Genomic DNA, 12,902 nt, shown 5'->3' with positions numbered 1-12,902 from the left:
TACTTACCTTCTCTGTGTAATGGTTATGCACAGAGCGGCCACAATCCTCTTCTTTTTGGGTCCCCCTCACTTGCAATCCTGGCTCCTCCCACCTGTTGAGTGCCCCATAGCTAGCCTCTTGCTATGGGGCACTCAAGCCAGCTCCCTCCTGAAAGACGCTCCTGTGAATGGAAATTGTCCATTCACACACGGAGTTCGGCTTAACCCCACTTCTCCTCATTGGCTCCCGTTGCTGTGTGAGCCAATGAGGAGAGACACTGCTCTCATGCACACAGCTGGATAGATATGGGACTCGGGTAAGTAAAAAGAGGGGGGGGAAGGAGGCTACACCCATTAGATTTTTACCTAATGCATACAGATAAAAAACATTCTGCCTTTAGAACCACTTTATTCACAATATAATTTCAGATAAGTCTTATTAGATGTAATTTCTCGAGATGAGCTGAGACATCTTCCAAACTCATCTCAAACCCAAACGCCTGCATTTTGTTTCTCCAATGAGCTGTAGGCCAAGTAATTCCCTGGCCCTGTAGCTCACATTAGCTCATTGGAGTACAGGAAAAGTAAGAGTGCGGGTTAGAGATGAGTTTGGAGGGCAACCCGAGCTAAACCCATTCCTAGATATCTGCACTAATCAAGCTGGATTGCTTTTGCTTGTTTCTCACATCAACCCTTCTACCTCCAAACACAATCATACTTATGTAGGTATGGAATACAGTGATGAACTTATTACAGCATGTTTTTTTTCCAGCACCAATATCTTTAATTATAATAACGATTTTCTAATAACACTACTCAATATTTTATTTTTTTATCTAAAATTTAGCAATGAAAGTCCATGTACATCAAACCATTGCTTTCTCATTAGGCTGGAATTTTTTATGATTATTCTTTATGGTTTAAATGGGTATATTAAAGCAAATTGGGTCTTTATTAAGAGACGTTTTGAAGTTGTATTTATCTGAATGTACTGATAGTAGCCAGCAGGTGTCGCTGTTTCTCTCATATATAATTTATTAGTGTTTATGCCCATTTTATCATTAATTTCCTTTTTAGACCAATTTATGTATGTGATTGTGTTTCTGCTGGTGCCTTGGGTACACTGAGATGGTGACATGTCCAAAGTCTTTGTGACTGACACTAGTAACTAAGACTGCATTTCTGCTTATTCAAATGCCAATTTTGCATTTTATTAAATGCTTCTGTGATATGATCATTAATAATGCCACACATGCATTAGGCAGTTTGAAAAAGGTGCTATCACAGATAAAATATGCTATATTTCCCTGGCAATGGGAAAAGTTAGTCTGTTCTTTCACATTTTTCTATGCTATGATTATGCTATTTACATTATGTCAACCGTATTATGCTAAGTGTAACATAAGTACCAATCAGTGCTTACATAAACATGTCTTACAAATACACAGGGTGGAAGAAGTAATTTGCATCTCTCTCTGATCATATTGGCTGTCGAGCAGCAGTGTCTCAGAGACATACTTACTGGGCTGTCTGCTTGTCGCCGTTTGCCAGGTGTACATGTAAATGTACTTTTCTTTTTTCGGCCTCCGTCGCTAATTATGTTTTGAATCAAGAACAAGGGTGTTATTACATCTAATCTGACAAGTCATTTGGAAATGACGTGCCTTGAATTCTGACAGCTTTATTTGTTGGAGCATTCTTTTTGTGCAGGATCTTCTGGCTTTTATGTAACATGGTGAGAACAACAGGGTATCTTTCTGAGCATACCTATATATAAATTGGACTTAATGAGCTCATAAATGATGTACTTTGGCTATGTAGCTATACAATTCATAGAGCTTTGTTATACATTTCCCTGCTTGTTTTAAACTGGGCAAATGTTGTTCATAGTGCTAAATAATATGCTCCACATATATATGCATGAGTGGATTTTTTTTTGATTAGTAAAACATGTAAACATGAAATGAGCTTATTTGGGGGACTATACACATACGGTAAGAACCACTACCCATATCTGTCTATGAGAGAGATAATACTAGAATGAAAATGCATAAATATGATTTGCTGTCTTCCTGGTTCAAAGAAAACTTGGAAAGGGAAAACTACTAAACTAAACTTTAAAGTGTGTATGTATAACCAAAACGTACAAACACAGATGCAAGTTAGAGCAGGTCTTTTCAAAGCGATGGGATAAACCTCCATTGGATAATGATGAGACAGGTGTCTCCTTTGAAATATCTGGCATGGGTTCTACAGTAATTCTTCCAGATTCCATCCCAAACTAAGGCAAAGTTGTAGCTCTACATAAGCTTTTTTCATTACATATATACATTACAACAGGACTTGGGATTTGTACAATGCTGTGCGGTAACTCTTTTGTACAGCATGGGCCTCTTCTATTGTACAAAGTTAAACTTTTATGATGTGACCTGGTTCCTTACATACAAAGTTATGAGTTGTACAAATAACGCTAGGGCCCCTTTGCGTTTTCTGGTCCAGTGAGCTGTTTTACTGCATGTGTTAACGAGTTGCCTTAATGCAATGCATGCGTTTTTTTTTTTTGTTTTTTTTTTAGAATAAACTGCCAACACTTGGAGATAGAGTAAAAACCACTACAGAATTATTTTTTTTTTTGCTGGGACTGTATTGGGATAAAGAAGGAAGACTGCCATTATTGAAAATCTTCTGAAAATCTTATGATGTGACCTGGTTCCTTCCTTATGGGTTATACAAACGACACTAGGGCCCCCTGAGATTTTCTGGGCCAGAGAGCTGTGTTACTGCATGTGGTAATGAGTTGCCTTAACGCAATGCTTATATTATTTTTGAATAAGCTGCCAACACTTGGCGATAGAGTAAAAACCACTACAGAATTATTTTTATTTTTTTGCTGGGACTGTACTGGGAGAAAGGATTGCCATTGTTGATAATCGTCTATAAACCTAGGTGCCTGGCTCCATCTGGCCTTTGTACTTCCAATGTCACAGACTGAAAAAAAGCATGGAGCTTATGAAGTCAGAGGAAACTGAACTCTACATACTGATGCCTGGCTATTAAAACATAAATTATGAAATATGGGCGCTGCAGATTTGGTAATGCAGAGCATGATTAAAGCTTATAAAACAACTTTCCAGAAGACTTAAATTGAACATGCAAAACATATTTTTCTGGTGTGAGCCTCTGGGGGTTTCCCCACATAACTTTTTGTTGGGCCATGTTCTTTCTTTAATTCAGTTGGGGGTAGAACAACACTTGGCTCTTACTACTATCAAGAGTCAGGTGTCTGCCCTATCCATTAATTTTCAAAATCCTCTTGCTAATTTGTTTTTTTTTTATATAAGGGTTTATACTTGTTTCTCTCCCTTTTTGGCTCTGCTTCAATCATGGGATTTAAATCAAGAATTATCAGCATCACAAAGACCATTGTTTGAACCTGTTTGGGCTATTTCCTTTGCTTTTTTTGTAAGACGGCATTCTTGGTGTGACTGTCATTTAGCCAGAAGGGATTCTGGGTTATCAGTAAGGAGCCCCAGGATCATACAACTTGAGACCAGGGATCTCCTTTTTACCCAAAAGTGCCTGGATGTTTTCAGGTTTGTCAGAGTTTACCTCTGCCACTGCATCTTTTGAACAAACTACTATCTGGTGAGTGCTTCTTTGTGTTGCTGTCAAAGAGGTAGCAGCTTCGGACCAGAAGGGGGTCCCCAATTATAATAAAATGAAGGTTCTGGAGTTGCCATCTCAGTCTCCTGACCTCAATATCATTGAGCCACTCTGGGGAGATCGCAAACGTGCAGTTCATGCAAGACAGTCCAAGATTCTACAGGAACTGGAGGCTTTTATCCAAGAGGAATGGGCAGCTTTACCATCTGAGAAGATGCCTTATGCACAAATACCACAAAAGACTTCAAGCTGTCATCAATGTTAAAGGGGGCAATACACGGTATTGGAGTATGTAAACTTTTGGAGTATGTAAACTTTTGATCCAGGTCATTTGGGTAGTTTCTGTTACCATTATGATTTAAAAAGAGTAAACGCAGTTGACTGATAATAAATGGCTTCAGCCAAACACTAACCACGAGTAAAAGAAACGTTTTTGTGTTATCATTCATGTTCTCTGAAAAAAGACCAAGAAATCATACATTCTGCCAGGGTATGAAAACTTATGAGCACAACTGTATATATAAATCAGAAAAGTATTTTTGGAAAATTACATTTTTAATAATCCCCATAAGCGAAGCATCTATTCAAAAGCAAAGTCCACAATAGCTTAGGGGGTTCACCTGAAGCAGATCTTTCAAAAACCAATTGCAAGATTTATCCTGCATATATTATCTGTTTTCCAATTGGAAAAACAGAATTCTAGCTAATGTTGTTAGGAGAATTTGTAACATGTAAATCTTCCATTGCTACAATGAATGTTATTGTTCTGCCATATGTCTGTTAAATTATCAAATGTGTATTTGTTGTATCTGCCCAGTCCCTTGACTGGATATTACCATTCCTGAATTATATGATTGAACTGTCTATACAACAGTGCTGTTCATCTGTGCATCTGTTGGAAGATAGAGGTTACATTATATCAAAATGTGTGCATTTTAAGCACATCATTTATTCTTGGACCAGTTTTCGTTGGCTTGACTCTATATGGAAAGAATAAGACATTCATGATTTTATATAGACTTACTAACAACATATTGTTCAACCCTGAAAAAAGTGCTAAACCTTTTTTTCAGGCTGATGTTGATTCTATCTGTGTATTTTCTGCATAGCATATTCTGCTTATTGTCTTCTTAAACATATGCATAATTAACTATTCACATAGTATCTGGACATTTTTTCTAACAAAAGTCAACAAGCATTTTATGAATTTACCTTTCTTCCTTAGGATAATGCTGGCATGTCTGCGACCATTTCGATTTTCTACATGACATGTGTAATTACCCAGATCTGCTGATTGTACGGCATCAAATGTTAGTGCCAGTTCTACCTCCTTCTCTCCAAGGTGCTCTCTGAGTAACCTGAATCAAGAGAGGGCAGATAAGTCACTTTTCTTGTTGCTACTGCATATACATATACTGTTACATACAAAGTTAATTTGCCAGAATTGGCTTTTAGGATGTTGGCACACAAGCTGTTCTGACAGAGCTTTAGGTATGCCTGCTAAGATGCTTTTGTGTCTTTTTTTTTTCAAAAGTATTGTCAGTTTCTAAAGTGGTTTTATAGCATATACAGTATCTCACAAAAGTGAGTACACCCCTCACAATTTTATCTTTTCATGTGACAACACTGAAGAAATGACACATTGCTACAATGTAAAGTAATTGGTGTACAGCTAACAGTGTGAATTTGCTGTCCCCTCAAAATAACTCAACACACAGCCATTAATGTCTAAACCACTGCCAACAAAAGTGAGTACACCCCATAAGTGAAAAATGTCCAAATTGGGCCCAATTAGCCATTTTCCATCCCTGATGTCATGCGACTCTTTAGTGTTACAAGGTCTCAGGTGTGAATGGGGAGCAGGTGTGTTAAATTTGGTGTTTTCGCTCTCTCTCTCATACTGGTCACTGGAAGTTCAACTTGGCACCTCACCACAAAGACCTCTCTGAGGATCTGAAAAAAAGAATTGTTGCTCTACATAAAGATGGCCTAGGCTATAAGAAGATTGCCAAAACCCTGAAACTGAGCTGCAGCACGGTGGCCAAGACCATACAGTGGCTTAACCAGACATGTTCCACTCAGAACAGGCCTCGCCATGGTCTACCAAAGAAGTTGAGTGCATGTGCTTAGCATCATATCCAGAGGCTGTCTTTGGGAAAATAGATGTATGAGTGCTGCCAACATTTCTGCAGAGGTTGAAGGAGTGGGGGGGCAGTCTGTCAGTGCTCTGACCATGAATGCTGCCTACACTTGGGAGCTACAGTTGGTTGAGGGAACCATGAATGCCAAGCATGAGAGCATGATCCCCTACCTTCAGAGACTGGGCTGCAGGACAGTATTCCAACATAACAACCCCAAACAAAACACACCTCCAAGATGACCACTGCCTTGCTAAAGAAGCTGAGGGTAAAGGTGATGGACTGGCCAAGCATGTCTCCATACCTAAACCCTATTGAACATCTCTGGGGCATCCTCAAATGCAAGGTGGAGGAGTGCAAGCTTTCTAACATCCACCAGCTCTGTGATGTCCTCATGGAGCAGTGGAAGAGGACTCCAGTGACAACCTGTGAAGCTCTGGTTAACGCCATGTCCAAGAAAGTTAAGGCAGTGCTGGAAAATAATGGTGGCCAGACAAAATATTGACACGTTGGACCCAATTCGGACATTTTCAATTAGGGGTATACTCACTCTTTTTGCCAGCAGTTTAGACATTAATGGCTTTGTGTTGAGTTATTTTGAGGGGACAGCAAATTTACACTGTTATACAAGCTGTACACTCACTACTTTACATTGTAGCAAAGCGTAATTTCTTCAGTGTTGTCACATGAAAAGATATAATAAAATATTTACAATAATGTGAGGAGTGTACTCACTTTTGTGAGATACTGTACATTAAACATTTTCTTTGGCTGCTGCAGCTACTTTGCTCTTTCACTTAACTAGGTAAAGTAAGATGTGGCTTAAAGAAAACACATCAAGGGGTGAGGCATTCAGAGCTACAGAATAGACACTTTCTAACAGGGGCGGCCCACCCAATAGGGGCGCAGGGGGGCCACCTCCCTATCCATGCATCTGGCCACCTAATCTACATGCAGGATGCCGGACGCATGGATTCCAATTGGAGGGTGTTTTTTTAACCACGTGATTAGAGCTAGAGGCTCTAATAGGCTTCAAAAGAGGGTGGGCTTGGGTGGCACAGGGCACTGCGTCCGAAGCCCATCCAGTTGTGTGACAATAGTGAATGAATTATATGCAAAAAATTGGTGTATAAACTGTGACCTAAATATCACCCCTCTGCGCCTTATGTATGAATCCTCTGAGGCTTACTAAATATCCAGGTGAAATACCTTTAAGCAGCTACTATTTAAAAAAAAAGAATTTTGAAAAGACAATAAAAAAAAGAGTTCATAAACTAAAAGTTCCTCTAAAACATTGCAGCAGCGCTTATTTATGTCCACATATGAACGTGGATACTCAAATAAATTAAATAAACATAGTCTCATAAAGTCACAGAAAACAGGAGAAGTAAAAGAGTGGCTCGGTAAGAAAATCCTTGCTTTACTCTGTCTGAAGCTTCCACCAAATTCCACCACTTGAAGCAACGAAGCTCCCCAATGGGAATGCACTCACCAGATACTGATAATATTCAGGCCTTTCAATATAAGTCATCTTTCTCCACTTTTCCCCTGCTTTCCTGATTCTCTCCACTAGATGTCAGTAGTATGTAGGTAGGGTTCCCAAAATATATGAAAGGCAAAGGAACATCCACATAGTGTAATCCCATTCAACTTTTTATTAATTCCAAAAAACCCCCACACATCCAGTTATGTGTACCATAAAACATTCAGTAAGAGCATAAAAGTAAAGTGCACTGTGCCTTAGTAATTCCGGCCGCCGGAAAAGCCCAAGTCATCCGCTGTGTACACCGGCGGATGGCTTCCTGGATACCTGGCTAGCTTGAACACTTGTGCTCAGGTGCAGACGTCACTTCCGGTAGGCCACGACCCTGACGTTTCGTCATAAACTGACTTCTTCTGAGGGCGTCGAATATTCGCTATTGTCACCCTGATTCTCCTCCCAGATGATCAGAAAGCATGTCCTGAGACTCATTTCCTGATTGGCCAAAAGGAAAAGTGATTCTATTTGGCCACGAGGAGGAGGGAGGAGATGTGGGGGGCCACCAGAGGAGATGCAGAGGATGAAGCCACTGCCCATCACCCGGAGGAAAATGCTGCCATTGGGTAAGTGCGGGGCTCATCGATCGACCAACTGGTGGGGGGGGGGATGTGCTGGTGAATGACCCATGGGGGTTGATGTGTGCAGCGGTCCCCACCCGACTGTCTTATCAAAATACTCTCCTCTTCTAGCGAGAATCTAAAGTTGTTTCAGAGCTACTGGGGCTCATTTTGGAGATTTCTGGATTGGCTTATCTGCAACATAGTCATATTTTCCAACTGACACAAATTTTCTGGGACAGTCATTATTTTCAAAAGCTTTTCTGACATGTCTTTCCCGGGCTGCATCCCAGGAATTAGAGCTGCATATGGACAGCCAGCTCAGGCAGTTTCTTTGTAATTTCCCGTGGCCACCCAACTGAACTCTGCACACATTCGGAAATTGTGCCACAGGTGCCCACACAACATGACATTACTGTCACATCGGGGAGAGGCATGGTTTGTTTGACACAGTGATGCTGCAGGGTGGGATGATCCCCACATGAAGAGAACAGATTGCGGATATATATCCTCCCCCTGCAGCTTCAGGTGTTCTCATTGAAGACTCTGACTGGTTGAACATCACACAGGCAGAGCCTGCCTTCTCCTTGGGGTGTGGTTGGCTTCAGAGATCATGCCAGGCCCATCTTCTTTGCGTGCCTGTTCTCGTAAGTAGGAAGCTAGCCCTGTATTAAGTGCTTAGACCCACCTCTCCAGCAGGCTGTCACAACCAAGCTACTCACACTGGAGTGGTGACAAAAAGGTATGTATGTTCTACTCCAGGGAGAGTAACAGCTCTAGCATTGGCTGCTGGGTGCATTCATAAAGAATGGTAAGAATTAGGCTCCAATAAAACTGCACTCTGTATGGATATGCGTTTTACTGTGGCAGCCTAACAACATACTGGTAGGTTAATTGCAATGTGGCTGCATTTACCCTATTGTCAGTAATACTATTATCCACTTTCAGACTGGACCATTTTGCTGGCTTAAGACCAGACCACTTTTTTGCGATTCGGCACTGCATCGATTTAACTGACAATTGCGCGGTCGTGCGACGTGGCTTCCAAACAAAATTGACATTCTTTTTCCCCACAAACAGAGCTTTCTTTTGGTGGTATTCGATCACCCCTGCGTTTTTAATTTTTTGCGCTATAAACAAAAATAGAGTGACAATTTTGAAAAAAACGCATTATTTTTTACTTTTTGTTATAATAAATATCCCCCAAAAATATATAATAAAAGGTTTTTTTTTCCTCAGTTTAGGCCGATACGTATTCTTCTACATATTTTTTGTAAAAAAAAAATCGCAATAAGCGATTATTGAATGGTTTGCGCAAAAGTTATAGCATTTACAAAATAGGGGATAGTTTTATGGCATTTTTATTAATCTTTTTTTTTTTTTACTAGTAATGGCGGCGATCAGTGATTTTTATTGTGACTGCAACATTATGGCGGACACATCGGACAGTTTTGACACCTTTTTGGGACCATTGTCATTTATACAGCAATCAATGCTATACAAATGCATTGATTCCTGTGTAAATGACACTGGCAGTGAAGGGGTTAACCAGGGGGTGGCAGTGTAGGGGTTAAGTGTTCATAGGGGCGTGTTACTAACTGTGGGGGGCTGGGCTTTGTGTTAGTGAACACTGATCTCTGCTCCAATCACATGGAGCAGAGATCAGCGTCACTTGTTGCTAGGCAGAACGGGGAGATGCTGTTTACAACCGCTCCGTGAGATGATCGCAAGTATTCCCGCAGTGATAGAGTCCGCGGGACCCACGATCGGACTCACAGGGGGTCCCGACCGGCACGCACGCAATGGCAGGGTGGTATATAAAGATGGACGTACCTGTATACCAATATGCCTGCCCATGCCATTCTGCCAACGTACATTGGCGCGTGCCAGTCGGGAAGTGGTTAAAGTATCTACCAAGACTGTAATAGAAAAGGAAGGAGACCTAGGCACAGAACAAGAACATTTTCTTTGAAAATGCTTAAAATGTTCAAAAAAAAACAAAAAAACTTCAAGTATATATTCTTAACACAGCTCCTGTTAGAGGGGTGGTTACAGTGCTTATTAACAGTTAAAAAATAGCTTAAAATAAAATTCTGGTATATACCTAACTAATCCTAAAACTGCTCCCACCCCCCTCCTCACAACTATACTTAATACCTTGTGGGCTTAAGCTGTATATGCAATGCACTTAACTATTTTCAGGCCACTCCTGTCCAGACCTGTGATACGGTACCCTGTGTCAGTCAGTGATGTAAGCGTATGGGTGACATCACCGCTCCCTTGCATTCCCAGACATTGTTGAAGCATTCTCTCCTTTCCCCTGCAGCCACTGCTCACTGACACAGAGGATCATGACCAGACCAGAGTGACCTGTGAATAGGAACAAGAAGGCCTAGTCTCTGAACAATGGCATATGCCTGATGGGCAAAACCACACTTGCTCTGGCTGGGCAGCTTGCGAGTTCTGCCCTTAAGTTGGGTTGAGATCGGGGTCTGGTACGCCTGTCCTTGGCAAGGACCACAACTCCGTCGTCAGAGCCATCTGTCAGGGTGCCGCTGCTGTCTACTGGTTCATATTCTGAGCCTGAATCTGACAGATGAGTGACTTCCTCTTCACTATCTGTCATGCTCAGAAACGTGTAGGTCTCTTCACTAGTGTACCTTCGATTTGCCATTTTGGGCTCTAAATTTATTAGTACACTAATGAGACTCACAGGTAAAAAAGCTCCTAGGCTGTCAGAGAGTGTATCAAAATGCTATAAAAAAACTGTTAGCGATTGCAGGGATCAGGCCTGACTCTGCGATTGCTGCAGTCATGTGTTTAGTGTTTTATAAGTGACAGTGATTGATCGATACTGCACTTGGGTGGGCTGGGCTTGGTGGAGGGGCAAAACACAGGTGCTAGCAGGTATCTTGACTGATCCCGCTAACACTGCGTTTTTGAGAACCCTAAACTGCTGGGGGCGCTAGTATAGTTCTGTAGTTCTGATCAGATATTGATCGGTTCAGACACTATACCACTAAGGGAGGGTATGGTGCATGGGTGTACTGGCACTAACCTGATGCTGCTTGGGGCGACGCAGACCCTAACTGACCCTAAAACCTAACCGCCGGGTGATCAGGGGGTTAAACCTTTATTAGGTAAAATACAGTCGGTGCCCTGACACTATAACAAAATAACTAGCTAAACTGTGTCACCCGTGACATTTATACTGTGATCACAGGTGATACGGGGTAATCAAGGAGTTAAACCATTGGGGGGTTGGGGGGGGGCTCTAGTCCTATCTGAGCCTAATACTAGTTACCCTAACAGTGATTAGTGTCACTAATGACACTAGTACAGCGATCAGAAAAAAAATCTGATTGCTATACTGGATGACACAGTGACAGGGGGTGATCGGGGGTGAATTGTCTGCCTACGTGAACTGGTGTCAGTGTAGTGTTGGTGCAACGCACATGTGATGCTCTCTCCTCTCGGTCTGGAATGGAAAAGACCGACACAAGGGAGATGACATCACTTCCCCTGTCAGTGTTTACACTTACACAGACAGGGGAAGGATATCATTCACCAGGAGTGATCAACAGGTCCAGGCCAGAAATCACTGGCCTGGGCCTGGGGATTGATCGTCCCCTGATCGAATCTGACCGTCACGGCCAGCATAGCATAATGGCGCTTCGCCTGCCTGTACAATTCTGCCGCGGCCAGTACAACTGCGGCGGCCAGTACAACTGCCACGTGCCCCCCCACCCCAAAGCACCTTGTCCCCATGTTGTTGAGGAAAAGGGCCTCTTCCCGACAACCCTGGCCATTGGTTATCGGGGTCTGCGGGTGGGAGGCTTATCGGAATCCGGGAGCCCCCTTTAAAAGGAAGCCCCCGGATCCCGGCCCCCCACCCTATGTGAATGAGTATGGGGTACAATGTACCCCTACCCATTCACCTGTGAAAAAAAAATGTAAATATAACAACACACAAGGGTTAAAAATAATTTATTGCACAGCTCTGGGGGTCTTCTTCCGTCTTTGGGGGTCTTCTCGCTGGACTCCTATCTTCTGCTAGCTCTTTTACTAGCGGAGGAGCCCGGCTTTCTTCTTCATCGCCGCCCACTTCTTCCGACTTCGGGGGTCTTGCCCCCTCTTCAGTTCTGCTTGCCAGGCCTCCGCGCCTTCTTCTAGCTCTTTTTCAAGCCTTGGCCCGGTCTTCTATCGCGCTGTCTTCGCCGCCTTCTGTTCTTCTCTTCTTGAGCTGTTGACTCGTCGCTGTCTCTGGCCACAATGACAGGGACACGGCGTGCGGCGACTTATATAGGGACATCGCCGGGTGATGTCCCCGCCCATTATGATGTCACAGTCCCAGAGGATGCTTCCTTCGCTAGTCCCGGCTACCTGGAGCTGCGTTTAAAATGAACAGACTTTTCTCCGTGTGGGAAAAGTCCGTTCATTCCAAAAGTACAGCGGACTAGCACACACACACGGCCCTATTGTCCGCCGGATTGCGAGTCCGGCAGACAAATTTTGCTGCAAAACTACTTTCAAAGTCCGCCGGAGCCCACACACATGCGGATTTTTCCACCGGATTGTTTGATCTTGTGTACACGGCATTACACCTTATGAATTCGGTAAATCACACTTTGCCGAATTTCATTTACAGGTGGTGTTAATTTTTGACTATTTGAAAAAAGAAAAAAATGCTGCTAAACGTGGCATATAAGAGTGGCAAAATGGACATTTTTAAACGTTGGTTACTATCTGTCAAGTTAAATAGTTCAGGAGAGGTTGTAAAACGTCCTGTGTACATTAAGCCTAAGAAAAAAAAAGGTGTGAAAAAAAGTCTGTGTATTGTCCCAGAGATGCAACATGATTACTATAAAACACAAAATAAGTAAACATTTTTTTAACCACTTGCCACCCGCCATATAGCAGAATGACGTAGGCAAAGTGGTCTCAATACCCTGACTGGGTGTCATAAAACATCCTCAGGATATTAAGCCGCTGCGCGCCCCCGGACAGACGCGAGTAGAGGAGAGC

At 42.5% G+C, this 12,902-nt stretch overlaps 1 protein-coding gene and 1 long non-coding RNA gene across 2 annotated transcripts in view; one reads left to right on the top strand and one right to left on the bottom strand.

Moving 5' to 3' along the window:
• The window catches only part of IL1RAPL2 (interleukin 1 receptor accessory protein like 2), a 1,165,568-nt gene that overhangs the window by 34,177 nt on the left and 1,118,489 nt on the right, over positions 1 to 12,902 (bottom strand). Inside the window, exon 8 of the mRNA XM_077484766.1 lies at positions 4,855 to 5,000. Coding sequence (XP_077340892.1) covers positions 4,855 to 5,000 — 146 coding nt within the window. The remainder of the gene's footprint in view (positions 1 to 4,854; positions 5,001 to 12,902) is intronic.
• The window catches only part of LOC143986179 (uncharacterized), a 457,706-nt gene that overhangs the window by 432,194 nt on the left and 12,610 nt on the right, over positions 1 to 12,902 (top strand). The window lies entirely within an intron of this gene.

Source organism: Lithobates pipiens, unplaced genomic scaffold, assembly GCF_037356315.1.
Source record: "Lithobates pipiens isolate NorthernLeopardFrog02 unplaced genomic scaffold, aLitPip1_a1.2 Scaffold_1, whole genome shotgun sequence".
Classification (NCBI taxonomy): Eukaryota; Metazoa; Chordata; class Amphibia; order Anura; family Ranidae; genus Lithobates; species Lithobates pipiens.
Note: the sequence above shows the minus strand (reverse complement) of the source record. Positions and strands in the feature narration are given on the sequence as shown.